The 16,718-nt window shown below is 34.8% G+C and overlaps 1 protein-coding gene across 2 annotated transcripts in view; it reads right to left on the bottom strand.

Annotated features, from left to right (window-relative positions):
- The window catches only part of DPYD (dihydropyrimidine dehydrogenase), a 794,533-nt gene that overhangs the window by 434,836 nt on the left and 342,979 nt on the right, over positions 1-16,718 (bottom strand). For both annotated transcript variants that reach the window (XM_088022348.1, XM_028101938.2), the window contains exons 9-10: positions 6,609-6,716; positions 4,268-4,437 (exon numbers count right to left, since the gene is read on the bottom strand). In XM_088022348.1, the coding sequence (XP_087878474.1) occupies positions 4,268-4,437; positions 6,609-6,716 (278 nt within the window). The remainder of the gene's footprint in view (positions 1-4,267; positions 4,438-6,608; positions 6,717-16,718) is intronic.

Below are 16,718 nucleotides of genomic sequence, written 5' to 3'. Positions count from 1 at the left end.
TTTAGGGATTCCCAACTGCCTAAAGCATTCTTGCAGTTCTATCTGATCTGTCAACAGCTTTTAATACCAGCATTTTGGGGGATTCTGTTATCCTGTGAAATTTAATCTCACCTATTTAAGCTTGCAGAAAGTACTGGAGGGAATTATTAACAGATTTTCCCTCATCTTCTTAGAGGATAGTGCTGAGTGACTGGCTGGTTTCCCTAAGGACCCACAGCTGAGAAGCACTAGTTTGTCAGTAGCATCCTATTTAGCATGTGTGTGAGGCCACAAGGGAGACTGAAAGACATTTGGAATCAGAATTACATCAATATGCTGATGATGCCTCCATATCTTCGTTTCATCAAACCTGTATCCCATAGCATTAATGCTTTCTTAACTAAGATGGAAAGTGCCCCCAAACAGCACACTGCTTACGGCTCTAATTAGACAGCTGGAAACTACACTGATGATACATAAGAGCAGTGGATCAGCAATCTCAGCATCACCAGGAAACTTGTTAAAAATGCAAATTCTCAGGCCCCTCCCAGACCTACTGAATCAGAAATTCTGAGACCAAGGCCCAGCAAGCTATGTTTAACAAGCCCTCCAGGTGACTTTGATGCATACTAAAGTTTGAGAACATCTGCATTCGAAAAACGGGATGTGGGTGTCACTGCTGAATCTACTGGGTGTTGCCTCCTAATTTAGTAGATTAAAGCATTTCCAGATCCAATCACACTGTTCTTTGTTACTAACCATGCAACGTTAAATTTAACCGGCTTTTATAATAGTTCATATTTGTCACGAAAAGATGAGAGAACTTTATATCGTTCTGCATTCCCTCCCTCTAAAACCATCTGAGAATTAGACTGACGCTCTGCATATATGCATGCTGACATGCTTAACAGTGAGGACCTTAACCAACAAAAAAAATCACGTTATTCCCAAATTCCATCCAAGAGCCCAAACCCATTAAACAACACACATATGTGAGAAAAACTCTAAGTATCCATTTTTGTCATTCTTCATTGACTTTAAAGAAACCAAACGTAGTTGCAGTTTGAATGTATTAGAGGTAGAAAGCATGGGAGGAATAGGAGAAATACAGAGAAATTGGGTTTGATATTAAATTTTTCATGTTGGTTATCATTTTTTCCTAGAATATATTCTCTCAAAATCCTGTCTTGATATTGAACTTCCTCTTGACTTTCCAATTTCGTAAGTGTTAGCACTGTCGTGTCATGGGCCCTCTTTTGATGTGCCAAAACCAAGTAATGGACATGAGGCATTAATACTAGAACGTCTGGAAATTCTGAAAGCCCCAAATCCTAAGAAAGCACAGGGATTGGCCAATAACTCAGCCCTAAAATCTATGCATATTCTGATAATGTATTACATATTATTCCTTCTCTCATGCTGAGGAATTTTGCCTAAAATTACCAAATGAACCTTCAAAAGTCTATTACTGTAACACTGATCTAACCTGGAAAGTATTGGTTTTTTGTTTTTTTTTTAAAGATTTTATTTATTTATTTGAGAGAGAGAGAGAGAGAGGGAGGGAGGAAGGGGCAAGGGGAGAGGGGAAGAGGGGAAAGAGAGAATCTCAAGAAGACTCCCCACTGAGCGCAGAGCCCCATGCAGGGGCTCTCACAACCCTGAGATCCTGACCTGAGCCGAAATCAAAAGTCTGACCCCTAACTGATTGAGCCACTCAGGCGCCCCAAAAGTATTAGTTCTCTTAATGCCAGAAGCTCTGATGCCAATTCCCTCCAGAAAACATTCATTTCACAATTCTTTGCTGAACACTTTATATGTGGCACCACTGTGCTAGACAGGGGGAAGAAACAAAGGAACCAAGAGAGCTGACCATGGCCCCTGTTCTTATGGAGCTTAGTCAAGTAGTTTTAAGATCATATAAAAAAATTTGGTTTCTTGTAAGCCAATAATAAACATCCAAATATTTGTTTTATGGTTTTAATTAGGCCCTAGATCCACTTGAATTCTATAAGCTGTACTGCAGATGGGTGACCTGTTGTTCCACAGACCCATTGTTTTTCAACAGTTTGGAAACCATGGCTCAGCCCAGTGAACTCTGGCCTTAGGACCTGCTGATCCTTTCCATCCTGTAAGCCAGTCCCATTGACTAATAGCCTACTCTTTCAATTAGCCCCTGACAGCCTCCCTGCTTCTGACCCAAACCTCTTTAGTTAACTTTCAACCGAGCAGTCCTTTTAAAATTTAACTCAGATCTTGGTGCTTCTCTGCTCAAAACAGTCCAGTGGTTTCCTCTCTCACACAAAAAAACTAAAGGCCTTATGAATGCGTATAAGACCTCACCCAGTGTGCCACAAACTGTCCTTTCTTAAACTGTTCCAGTCACACTGACTTATGTTTTTTATATTCCTAGAAGTTTAACAGCCTTCTTCAATTGCCTTGCCTGGAATGTTAGGCCCCCAGATGTCTACATTCTCTCACTGTCTTCATTTCTCTGCCCCAAAGTCACCTTATTAGAGAGGCCTTCCTGGGCTATCTCAATTACAATGGCAAATCCTGCCACTTCTTCTACCATCCCCTCACCCCAAATACATATGCCTTATACTCCTATATTCATTAACTTTTCTCCATAGCACTAATCACCTTTCAATATACTATTTATGTGATAGTTAATTTGTTTGATCATCAAGGGTCTTCCCTCAGTAGGGAAGCTGTATTAAAATTGTATTAAAATTGCTAAGACAATGCCTGGTACACAATGGATGCTCAATATATATAGGTTGATTAAATCAATAAATCAATAAGTAAGTAACGAATATCTACTTCTACCCTCTCAAGTAATTACCTGGTCTCATTCTTTGTGTGTGTTCTACTGAGGGCAGAAGAAATAGTCATCACTCATTTCTAGTTACTATTGTTAATGGAAGATGACTATGAGATTAAGTATAAAGTAACTTGCCATTTCCATCTGGGGTCATCGTCCCTTCCAACTCTCAAGGTGTAGCTTTTATAATGAAAACTTCTTTGATATTGGAATCAGAAGAACAAGATTTAAAATATTTAGTTCAAAACATATGTGTCAACTATTTATTCTTTGCTGAGGCCCTGTGCTAGGCATGGAGATATACAGACAAATAAAAATTAGCTTCTGTCCTCTTTTATCTTAGGCAAGCCATTTAATTCCAGGATGGATGTCTTCTTTTTATTTGTAACATAACGAAATCTCAATAATTGATGTTATAGATCGCACTCCAGAAAAAAAACTCCCAAAATGATATGACCATGTCCACCCTGGATTTTGGAAAAAAGTCTGAATGGGTATAATAGATAAAAGAAAGCCCAGAGAATAAAGCTGACATCTGAAATCCAGGCATGAACTGGTGGTGACTCTGATATCTTAGTGAGATTAATCTGTAATGTGGTTAATCTACATGTGACAAATTACCAATTGACTACAGGTATAATTTTACCTGGTATAGACACTCCAAATATATTAAGGCATTCTAAAGCAAATCAAATTCGTAATACTGATTTGGATAAAATGCAAATTTATCTTTCTATAAATACATTTTGTTCTTGTTCTCAGAACTAATATCCTTTATAAGGCATTATCTTCTTCTAATAGCATTAAAATTTGAGAAGTCCATGGTATGTGTACCCAGCCGACGCCTCACCCAAGATTAGTCACCAGTCACTTGTAAGAATGAAATCATTTTAAATCTGTCACTTTTAGTAAGTTAACTTATTATTAATTCTAAATAATGCTTACATGAGAACTCTTTAAAAAAATAATAAATGGCAATCTCTTTGTTCTATTGGTTTCACAGCAGAATGAATTGACTATAAGTATGACCAAGGCATATGACTTTGAATGCAGCTTGTAAACTTGGCTTATAGAGAATTCCAAATGTCCCTAATTACCACATTCTCCTAATATCCTACATTTTGTGATGAATACCTATTGTTCATGAAATGAAGACTTAGCACATTCCACTGTTACTAGTTAAATACATTTCAAAGATGACTAACACTAAGAATAAGAAGCATTTAGTATTGACAAACATATCTCATTTTATCCAACTAAAGTATTATAAAATAACTTTCTTTTACTTTGAATGTCTGAATTAGAAAAAAACAAAAAAACAAAAAAACGGGTAGCCCAGAAATTTTTAAATTTGCATTTCACAACTTCAAGAACATTCTAACGATTTAACTAGGAGGCTGTACATTAACAGTTTCATCTAAAATCTGTTGCATTACAGCTCCATATTTTCTGATGGTTCCATTTTACCTCCTCGGGGACAGCTCTTATATTAACAAAGCCTTTTCTGAAGACGATGAACACGCGGCGTGCTCCACAACATAAAGCGGATGTTGCACAGTCGAAAGCAGTGTCTCCAGCTCCGAGTACAATCACGACTCCCCGTATCGATGGCAATGGAGAGTGACAGGCGCACATTCCTGAATGATGAAAGGAAAACCCCATTTTCAAGTAGAGAAACCATTTCTGCATGACAGCTCAAAAGATACTTGTACTCAAAGCAGTGTAAAATTGCATCTTGCAGTTTTCGAGGATGGAGTGTCACTATCAAATTATTCTGCTTCATTGAAAGACAGTTTTATTCCCATTTTAAAAATATGCTCATATATGTAATTTCATAGTCACTACCTTTAGCTTCTTTTTTTTTCTAGAAGGATCACTACAACACATTTTGAAGAGTTTAGGTCATAACAAACTGGAATCAATCAATTAAAACACACTTTGTCAAAGTCATGATATGTATTTTTAACTTGGTGTCATTAAATTTCTGTTTGTTAGAAAGAAAAAAAGTGATCTTTATCATCTGGGTTAACATAATGGACAGCATTTCATGAAAATACTTTATTTAGATATTATTTTATAGGATTTCTAACATATAGCCCTGCTATATATTTGGGAAACACTGAAAATTTATGTGCCAAATAAGTGCTTTCTATGTAACAAAAGAATTTTTAACAACTATTTTCTTGAAATAGTAAAAATGAACTTTCTCCCCTTTACAGTTTTTCCCTGGTTTTGTTTGTAAAATAGAGCTATAAAAGAAATACGACTCTTTTTTGGTTATTGTTTAAGATTGTATTTATTTATTTGACAGAGAGAGAGCACAAGTAGACAGAGAGGCAGCCAGAGGGAGAGGGAGAAGCAGACTCCCTGTCAAGCAGGGAGCCTGATGTGGGACTCAATCCCAGGACCCCAGGATCATGACCTGAGCTGGAGGCAGATGCTTAACAACTGAGCCACCCAGGCGCCCCAAGAAATATGACTTTCTAAGTGTCCATTTCTCAAGGACATATATATGAAGACTTGATGTCCATATGAAGGTTCTTGTAAAAAAGTAAGATGCAGGTTTCTCTATGTGTTAGGTATCCCTGTGTTATCAGATTCAGTAAAACTGTTGATAAGATAAATTACTATAAATCAAATGGCACCACGGGCAGCATAGGCCTATAATCTCAATAAGTGTAATCATCTTGCTTGGAGGAGTGCATTTGGGATTACATAATTGGCCCTCTGTAATTCTCAAAAATACATCATATGTACTATGATCTTCCTTAGAAAGGGTTGCAGGTACAGAAGCAGCCCCTTCTCCTGGGAGGAGGAAGGTGGAGATGGTATACATGTTTAGCTGTAAACTTCTGCAGAATGACCTAATTGAGAATAAAGAAATTTGCTTATCTTTTTAAATTGTAGGATAAAATGTAAGCTTTTATCTTTTCACCTGCAATTACATGTTAGAATAGCTGACATTTAAGACTTTAAAAATATATGTTTAAAGGATTTAGATGATCTGGGTTTAGAGTCTATCTTATAGTCTTTATTACTAAGACTGACTCTCATACAACCAAAGCATAGGACTGGTTTAGCTTCTGGTTGCTCCTCTTGGGCTGCCTGAAGTGATATTACACAGAGACTACATACTAGTGTATCTATCAAAGTGCTTTCCTTTACTTCGTAAATTTGCTGTTCAGCAAGAAACTGGCTCTTTCTGCCTGCTTAGACACAAATGATGTAAGATATGTGAAAATTTGTCCTACTTTAAAATTAAAAAAAATACATATATAATGTAAAATAGTTCCTAAACTGAAGTTCCTGCTATTTTTTTTAAGAACATCTTCCAATCAGGGCACCTGGGTGGCTCAGTTGGTTAAGCGTCTGCCTTCAGCTCAGGTCATGATCTTAGGGTCCTGGGACAGGGCCCCACATTGGGTTCCCTGCTCAGCGGGGAGCCTGCTTCTCCCTCTCCCTCTGCTGCTCCCCCTGCTTGTGCTCTCTCTCTGTCAAATAAATAAATTAAATCTCAAAAAAAAATCTTCAATGTTTGTTTAGACTCTTACTCTGAAGCAATTTTACATGATGCAGTGTAGACCTCTACATGACAGAGTGGAAAACTCCTTATGATGATGTTTGATTGGAAGAATGAACAAATGGATGATCCTGGAAAATGATTACATCATACTTATTTTTAAATTTATGTTTGGTGTAGCAAAAGTGATTTGAGATTTGAACAGTGTACTCCTGAGACTGGATTTAATATAAATTTATAATACATAAATAACATAGGTAACGTTAGGAATACAAAACAATGTTATACCTGCTTTACTGCTTTTGGCTACAAGTGGCAAAAAGTCTTTGGATGTGTAAAATCCGTGGTTCTGCGTCAGGTCTTTGAAGATCTGGTTTTTATTAGGGTCTGGCAAACCTAAGTAATAAAAATGTATAAAATCTCGTTAGCAGAAGAAGAGATTTTTCCTACTGTATATTTTTAAAAAGTAGAAAGCTGAGATCATTAAAAACAATGTGGTTCTGAGAGGAAAAAAATCTATAAGCAAATCAACATAAAAATGTATATAACACATTGTTACAGACCTCAGTGTATACCTTTACTATATAACTAAGCACACATAATAAATCATACATCCAAGTACACACATACAGAAACATGGATACATACGTATACACATGTACATATAGTGTTTAAGGGAAAATCAGGTTATATTATTTCCTCCTGTCATAAAAATAAGTTTCTAATGTATTAGAGTGCTAAATATGAAAAAAAATCACAAAACTAAAACACAATATGGATACATATGTATCTAGTTCCTGAATATGACAGATCATTCTAAAAAAAAATAAACAAAAAAACTTGAAAGAAAAAGATGTATTCTACTATAAAAAATCAGCTACTTGTTTAACCAGACTAATATTTTATTTTATTTTTTTTTAAAGATTTTGTTTATTTGAGAGAGAGAGAGAGAGAGCACATGAGAGGGGGGAGGGTCAGAGGGAGAAGCAGATGCCCTGCTGAGCAGGGAGCCCGATGTGGGACTCGATCCCGGGACTCCAGGATCATGACCTGAGCCAAAGGCAGTTGCTTAACCAACTGAGCCACCCAGGCGCCCCAGACTAATATTTTAACAAATTAAAGAATGGATAACAAAATTGGAATAATGAAAAATATAAATATCTTTTAAGCACCAAAATTTTAAATACATTAGTAATTTAGGAACTGTAATTTAAAACAATGAAATATGATTTCCTGTCTATTAAGAAGTAAAGGCTTTAAGAAAATTAGACTATATGGCCAGGGTGAAATGGGACTTATCTTACTCTTTTGATGCAAATACACATTGGTGCTCAATTTCTAGAAAGTAGTTTTGAATCTATACTAAGGAAACACTAAGATACGCAAATAAAGTTTTAATGAGCAAAAATGGTCAATGCAAAGAGAGAGAGAGAATGAAGGAAAACCAAAATGCCAATAAAATGAATAAATGAGATTTACTTTAAAAAAGACAAAAAAGTAACAGAACACAAAGCAGCCATTAAAACGAACATTTGAAAAATATGGTATTGGACTGTAGTCAAAATACAGTGTTAAATGAACTAGCAGGATACAAAACTCTGTATAGTATGATTCAAGTTTCATAAAATCTGAATGGTGATCATTCTGGTTGTGGAACTGTGGCTAAGTATTTTTTTCATTATTTCTTTATTTTCCAAAATTTCTACAACATGCATGCATCGACCATATAATTAGGAATAATTGCCAAAATTTTGAAAAGAAAATGAATAGCAGTCTAATTTTTTTTCAAAGTATAAACAAAGCAAATCTGACAGCAATCACCCTACCACAGAAAAGTGTAGAATTAATTCATCTCAGTTCCATAAACACAGGGGAAATTTTATAGTTTAACTTTATTTACTTCCCCAAACTCTGGGTTATTCTAGAGGTAGAATTTCATTTTATTGTTAAATGAAGAGCAATGGGTACTGTTGGTGGACACCTAGAGTAATAAGAATGGCCCAAGAATGACTTTCTCGTATGTGATAAGGTAGGTACCATATCTGATCTGAGAGCTGAAGGTGCTTGTGGATAGAGTGAGTGTGTAACCAGCAATAGGCCACTTTGTTCCTTCAAATTAAATCATTTTTCTTCCTTGTCCAGCATTCCTTCCTCCCAAAGATTTGCCCTTTGCTCATAGATTACTAGTTTAAGATCATTTATCATTAAAATTATTTTATTTATCTAGGAAGTTTAGGCAAGTCATTTGGTTTACCTTTGCTTTGGTGGGTTTTTTTTTAAGTTTTTATTTAAATTCCAGTTAGTTAACATACAGTGCTTTGGCTTCTTTATAAATGAAATGAGATAAGACTGCTTCCTCATTTTCTGACAGAAAGGATTACTCCTTGGGTATATTTATAACACAGAAACTATTACATAAATGTGTGGTTATTTATATAATTCTTTTAGAAAGACTAGGATAGGGAATGGTTATGGTTACATAAAAATAGCTGAATATGTACTTGAATACTAATAATAAAACAATTTTTCTTGAAAGCTTTAAAAGATGACTATAGTTTTAGCTACACCTGATTATTCTAACCAACATATATATGCTACATATCGAAATTTATATAAGGACCTGTCTCCCCTCTTACACATACTACTAAATTATGAGATAGCATATGTTCTATAGCACTTCATTTTCCTGTAAAACACACACACACACACACACACACACACAAGAAAAACAATGTGAAGTGCTGTGCAATTTCAAGGAGATATGATAAACAAAAATCTCTAAAGCAGATCAAAAACAAAGCACAGAAAATGTACGTGGCAGATAAAAGTTCTGAATTTACTGTCAATAAGGTCTAAAATCCTCCCTTTACTAACTCCTAATCTGAGCTTTTTTCACTACTTGCCATGGTTAAGACAGAGAGGGAAATTTACATCTGTGATTATTTTCTATAGACCCATTGCTAAAATAACTTTTGTAAAGAAATGCAAGGCATTCTTATTGAATACACCACCGGATCCATGGAGAAGACTTTTCCTATCCTGTAAGGATTATTTCACGAGAAAAAGGCTTTGGTAAAATTTAAATTCATTTTTTCACTTGGATCAAGAGACTGACAAGGACAACTGAATTTCCTGTGCTTTTACCCCATTCTGCATTTATCACTCTAATGAATTTAACATTTACTGGATCAGATTCTTTCTGTGAATGTTCAGGAGGGCACCAGTTAGATGTTCTGACTTATGGATAATGGCTTAAGGAAAGAAAAAATGAGCCAGAAACTGGATAGGATCATTATGTTATTCCTGCAGCCTCTTTAGCCGCACCTTTTAAAGTCCCAAGGTCCATAGAGCTCTTCTCCCACACCTGGGTGACAGGTCATCCCTTATGACCTAGGGCAACACATCTGAAGCCCTCCTCACAGACTGGTAGTCTAGCCCAGCTGGCAAAAGTACCCTAAAGTCTGCTAACCATGATGCTGTGGGGTGATTAAGAGTAGGATCTTTATCATTAGCCACATTTTGGTGTAAGGTCTTCCTCTCCCATTTACCAGCTCTGTGATCTTGTGGGAGTGCCAGTGATTATATGTACTTACCTAGACTATCAAATGATCTGATCAAGCACTAATCTACGTATTGCTATGAAGGCATTTTGTAAATATGGTTAACATCTATAATCAGTTGACTTTAAGTAAAGGAGGCAAACTTGATCATGTGGGTAGGCCTCATCCAGTTAGTGGCAAGGCCTTAAGAATAAACCTGAAGTTTCCCTGAGGAAGGAGAAATCCTACCTGTTGGCCCAGCCCATAGATTTTGAATTTGCCAGCTTCCACAATTACATAAGCCAACTTCTTGAAATAAATTCTCTAATAGGATATATCTATATCTATAGATCTCCTAATGATTCTGCTAGGGACAACAATTACGCATCTCTCATTGATGTGAGATTTAAAGGAATCTATCTATCATCTATCCACCCATCCGTCCATCCATCTATATTAAAACATAGAGAATGTTCACTAAACATTAGCTATTAATATTAAGATAGATTTATTTATTCTGTAGTTTATCAATTCTCCCAAATTTCACATCTTATGGCAAGGAAAGAATAAAGTTTAAAGTATTAAACCTTAGCAAATTTAAACAAAGTGCTACAAAAAAAGAAAAATGAAGCAATCGTAAGTGAAATATGAAAGATAATGAAACTTGCAAATACCCATCTATCAAAGGAAGATTTCCGTGAGAGTAGGTGGCATATTAATAAATAAGGTATGTGTCTCTATCAGAATGATTTCAAAATGACACTGAAATGACTTTTTAATTCACCTTTCAGTGGGAAGAAGGAGGTTTATGAATAAAGAAGAATTGACAAAGATTTGACAAACAAAACAGCTCAGCTTAGTAGATGTTCAGTGTTCTCTGTCTCTGAAGGCCAGAAAGTTTCTTTGTTCCCCTAGAGTAGTTACTGAAGTTTTTGGTGTTTCAGCATATATTTATACAAAAGAACATGACCTTAAGAACTATTGCAAAATGATAATTTTGAGCTTCTCCTAAAATAAATTTTAAACATTCTGCTTATATTATAGAAAGTCTAATTTACCATATGTTGATTATTTAGATTACAGATTTAGATTTAGTTACTGTTCTAGATGCCTGGCATATAGGTGGTTTTTATATATTAATTCATTTAATTCTCAAAACAATCCTTTAAGACAACAAACATTATTTTCTGCATTTTAGATATGAAGAAACTGAGACACATATAGTTTAAGTAACTTTGCCAATGGTCAGAGAACAAGTAAGTAGCAGTATCAATTTCTAACCTGGACATTCTGGTTATAGAGTCTATGCATTAACTTCAACATGCTGCCTTTTTCATATAAAATGTTATAATGTGATGTTACTTAACAAGTGATATCTAAATCATTTAACAGATACGCATTAAATGCTTCACTGTGAGGCTACAGATGTGCACACAACACAGAATGTGTTTGTGGCCAGGTTCCAATCTAGTGGTAGAGAAAAGACAGGCTGCTTCTCTAGGCTGTATCTTTGTTTTGTGATTATTTTCTCTAGTAAAATTCCTTTTTGAATTGTTTTCCTTCTTAAGTGTATTCCTCTTGGGTATCTGCTGGTTATTTTTCAATATGTGATATTCTTTGAAATATGTATCTCTGCTTTGTTTCCAAAGCACCTCTCTCTGGAACAACTACAGAATAAATAACAGCAGTGTATATAATAAATTTTTGTGCTCATATTAAGTTCTGCACAATTTCAATTAACATTAATAGGATATTAAATATTCTGTTTCGTGTTATCGTCTAGTAAGTAAGAGAAGAGAAATAAGCTTTTAAGGCTGAGTCTTCACAGGTATGGTACGACATGTTTAAGAATTCCCCAGAGTTTATAATGTCTGCCTGTGTTACTTCACTGGCTCACTTATTTGGTGTTAATTGAATGGAGCAAGCATTCCTGTCATACCTCTCATTCCTGATGGCATCCATTTTCATGGGAAAAACAGTGATGAGATACACCTACCACTAGAGACAGCCTCACAAATCCCACAGACATAGAAGCCTGAACACTGAGAGACTGCCCCAAGTTCCTGGCAAAGGACTGTGGCTTACAGGAACGGGCTTACAGATATGGGTAGAGGGCATACCAAACTCTCTAGGGTATATCAATTCTTGTTATTCTACACCAGTGCTTTGTCGGTAAGAAGATGTTAGTAGACAAATAAAATCCCACTGATTAGGTCACTATTCACAAGTGGCTGAAAACAGCAAAATGTGTCTGATGGCAAATGTCCTAAGTTTTTCACTTCTCCAAGTTTTTCACTTCACTATCTGAGATTTCACTTTCTTCTCACAGAAGGAAGCATGTTGTGTGCTCACAGTCCTCATTTCCTAAGCCTTCTTTGGGGAATAGTGCTGCATGAGGAAGAACATTAAAATGTGCAGACCACACATGGATTCATTAAACAAACTCTCACTGAGGGACACCAAGCTATCTACCACAGCCATTCATCCATGTCTTTGTAAAAGAAATGTGCCTGTGTAAACATTGCTTTTCTTTATTTTTGTTTATTAAACCTTTTTAAAAAAATCTTAGTGCCAATTGACTTATTTCTATCATTACTGGTAAACAGAGTACGTGAACAAGAGCAAAACCTCTAAAGTCAGCCTTCCTGCATTAAAATTCTAGTTTTAGCACTTACTAGCTCTTATGACCTTGGGCCAGTAAATTACTCTTTCTGGGCAGCAGCAGTCTCATCACAGTACTGTTAGGAGAATAAAATGAATACAAATGTGAAGCTCTTTGCATGGATGTGAAATGGTTCCTTTTATTTGCAATCTCTCCCTACAAAAAGCTTTTGTTTGATATAATAAAATGATACATTTGGATAGACATAAATTAAATGTTCACCTAATCCATGATTTGCACAATTAATGTTATTACACATTTAAGTGATCAGTGTTGGGCAGATTGGTATCAGAGTCCATAAAACTTAGCAACCTTGGCTAGAATAAAAGACTGTGGCCAAACCAGGGTATTCTGACCTCATTCATTGTACAGACTACAATGGACTCAAACCACACGTGCTTCAGGGCCAGGAAAGTAGCAAGATTAAGACCCTCTCATGTTTAATTTGGCATTCAAATGGGAGCAGTTAGAGTAACATCAGGCTTCCAAGAGCACTGACCTAGGAGTTGGAAGAATTGGGTTCTAGTTTCATTATTTCCCCTTTCTAGCTGTACTTGTATAAAATTACTTAATACGATGGCTCTCAAATTCCTTGATTTTAGAATGAAAATGACCTTGCCTGATGCATAGAGTTGCTCTGAAAATTAGGTAGAAAAGTGCACATAAAAGCACTCCAGTAAATCTAAACCACCACGGAAATATAAGTCATTCTTACTGTCTTGGGTAAAGTATAAAAACCATGGAAAATAAAGACTCACATGATAAAAAGATTCATAGTAAATACTTCCAAAAACAGAAGCTATTGCAATTAATCATAAAAAGACACTTAAATGGTTATATATAAGACGTGAATATAGGAATAAAATAATAAATACATGTATTTATGGATATACATACGTATCTGGATGTGTTTCTATCCTCATTAGAAAAGGTAAACTAGTCTTATATCAAGCCCAAACTGTTGGGATTACAACATGGAAGTAAAACACTCCTTTCAAGGACCTAAGCATTCCAGAATACCACAATGGATTATAAAGTTTTTCATCTGCACTTAAAGATCACTTATATGATTCGAAGGATTTATATCTTATTTCCAAGGGACAATAGTGCCATATGGGTTATCATTGTAGGATCTATATATTGACTAGAAAGAGAACAGATCAATGATGGCCTATTGTGCTTCTTTTCTCAGTAGAACTCTCCATCTTTTCCCCAACACCCCACTGTAAATACATTTAGTTCAGACTGAATTCAGAAAGAATGGAGTGATTCAATATAACACATATGAAATCAGATCACCATGCATCACAATAGTGTTCATTTCATTGATTTTTCAAATCCCCATTAAACATCTGTTTCGTGTAACTGCTGTCTAGTTTCTCTCTCAATGCGACCACATGCCTTAATCATGTGTATCACACGATCAGTTAGAGCATAACAAGATGAAGACTGAAAAAAATGTTATGAATGAAGTCACCATTTCAAATCATATTTTTTCCCATTACATATGGTATTTTTCTATAAGGACACATGTAACAGATAATGAAATCCAGAAGCAGGAGAAGGACTGAGGACTCATACAATTTTGAAAATCTGCTAGATGCTGAAGTACAGTCTTCTTTTGTATTAATTTATAAAACAGTAAATTTTAAAAAGCATTAGAGAAGAGAATGAAATAACCAAAGATGATGCTTCCTACAATGTTGTTATAGATGTACTTCAGTTCATTTTTATGACTTCATGTAGAAGATATACAGAGGTTCTATCACACCAATGAGATCAATTCAAATAACTTCATATTAGAACTGAATACTAGGCTCCAACTCAGAGTAGTATTTATGGGTGAAGAACAATATAAATATATTAAGAAAGCAATGTATTCACAAGTGCAATACATATGAAATAAACTGATTCTAAGTAGTTAAAATCTTTCTAGAGAACTTTTTTAAACTGTCATAAAATATCCAGCAATTTCATATAACAAAATGCGATTATGTTTCACTGTGCATTTTGGTCTCATATTTTTTGTTCCCTTTATACATTTGGAATAAAATAGAGAAGAGAGGTTATTTTAATTGATAAAATAATGCCCAAGAATTCAAAAATGGACAAAACAACCTTGAATATATTTTACTTTCCTGACAAATAATTCGTATACTCAGGATCCATCTTATCCATTGTTCTTTTTATATAAAGGGACATATGAAACAACCAAACCAACAAAATACTAGACAAAAAAAAAAAATGAATATTTTTCTTTATACTTTTGTGACATACCAATATTCTTATAATTAGCAGAAGTTATTTTAGTAACTAAAATTTAATTTTAACATAAACAAGATCTCGTTAAAAGCTCTCTTCTAGAAAAGATATATTAATGTAATTTCCTATTTCTGTCACCAAATTCCACCTATCACTTTGATTTTTGGTATTATTTATTATATATATAAACTGTGCTTTATTTCTTAGGCCTCTTTCTCTTTATTTCCTTCCCTTCTCTTTTCTCTGTTTCTCACTCTCATTGGCTTTTGCTATAAAACAATTTCCTTAAATTTTAATCTTCACATCACGAAGTAAGGGTAAGCAAATAAAAAAAAAAAAAAAACCTCAAAAATATGCCTCAGGCAAAGGTTTTTTCTTAATGATTGGAATTCTTAGATGTGTTAGGAAATTACTATTTAGGACTATGTAAGTATACTATATTCAAAGTAAAGAAATCATTAATAATAAAATACTAAAAAGGAACAGTTATATTATAAAATAAATCTACCAGGCTTACAAAGAAAACAAATTTGCAACAGCCACCTGCTGTGGAGATGAGGCAGTAATCTCAACAGCAGGAAATAAAAGGGAATAGAGGAGAAAAATACAAAAGCACAGACATTAAAAAAGTAATTAAAACACTTATCTCCATCGACATACATAACGAAAAAAACCCTCCACCAACCACCTAAAAACATACTCTATTGAACTGCACAGCAGGAAATAGCATTTAAGCTGCCACCATAAACACACATTCTGGAGAAGGGAGAAGACCCCTTTAAAAATGTAATCTCGAAAGTATTACTAATGTGTTAATCACCAGTAAAGGTGCCACACATTCACTGTATTGTATTAGTTACTTTCTCAAAGGTATTTATAAAATTTCTACTTCTACATTTTTTATTCAAATAAATTCTTAAATATGGGCACTGGTAGCCTCTTTATTTGTAATTGTTCTAGTGAATTTACAACTATATTGTGAGGCCAAGGTATTCTGTATCGAAAGCTTTAATAATTTTTAACATAACATGCACTTAGATGATGCAGTTAAACTGTTTCTTTTAAAGCCAAACAAATCTTTGCTATATTACCAGAATAAAATGAGGTGAAACATAATGCAAGAGGCAGGGTTATGGATTAAACCTGAAATGAAAGCTAAGAATCATTTTGAGTTACTCAAGTATGCTCTTGCCTTCAGAGCTCTGCAAATGAAACAATGCAAGCCTGAGGAAGCAAGTGGCAGGCTTTAAAATAAGGACCACACACTAAATGTGCTTGACTCAGCCTCTGGAACTTGGTTTCTGGGTCTGTGTGATTTCCCCCAGGCAAGTCTGTGAAACAATGGAGAGCTGCTTGGGTCCCAATCAGAAGACCTGGAATGGACTCCCAATCCTGTAATTTATCAGTATTAGGTCTAAATTCATGCCCAAGTTGTTAAACCACAACTTTTCCATCTGTAAAATCAGAAGAGTTACAAAAATGTATTTTTTGTAGAACTGTTATGTGGACAAGTAAGCATAATATAGCTCTATGTTGTTGAAAAAACTTAATTTTACAAGTAGAAAATGCAATTCACAATCATACATATTGGTTATACTATATAATTTTTTTATCTTGCAATGATTCTCATACCTCAGAGTCATTTGACTTTAATTATGCATTTTCCTCTTATACCCAAGTAATACTTATTTTCTTACTCTGAATCACTACTGTAATTCTGTAAATTTTACAAGAAAATACTTATCTCAAAACACTTTTTTGAAGAAACGTGTATGATTTAAGTATAAATTACTTCCATCCTTAAACATAATTGTACTATATTTAGTATTTCTAACATGTTGCTGAGTAAGAGTCTCAAAATTAGAATGCTTTTCTAAGAATTCAGGAAATTCCATGAAGTAATTACTCTCCAAAAGACTTGATGGATAGAAATGG

Source organism: Eumetopias jubatus, unplaced genomic scaffold (assembly GCF_037043125.1).
Source record: "Eumetopias jubatus isolate StellerSeaLion01/CBP00866 unplaced genomic scaffold, mEumJub1_p1.0 scaffold_4, whole genome shotgun sequence".
In the NCBI taxonomy this organism is placed as follows: Eukaryota; Metazoa; Chordata; class Mammalia; order Carnivora; family Otariidae; genus Eumetopias; species Eumetopias jubatus.
This window is presented reverse-complemented; position numbering and strand designations above follow the sequence as displayed.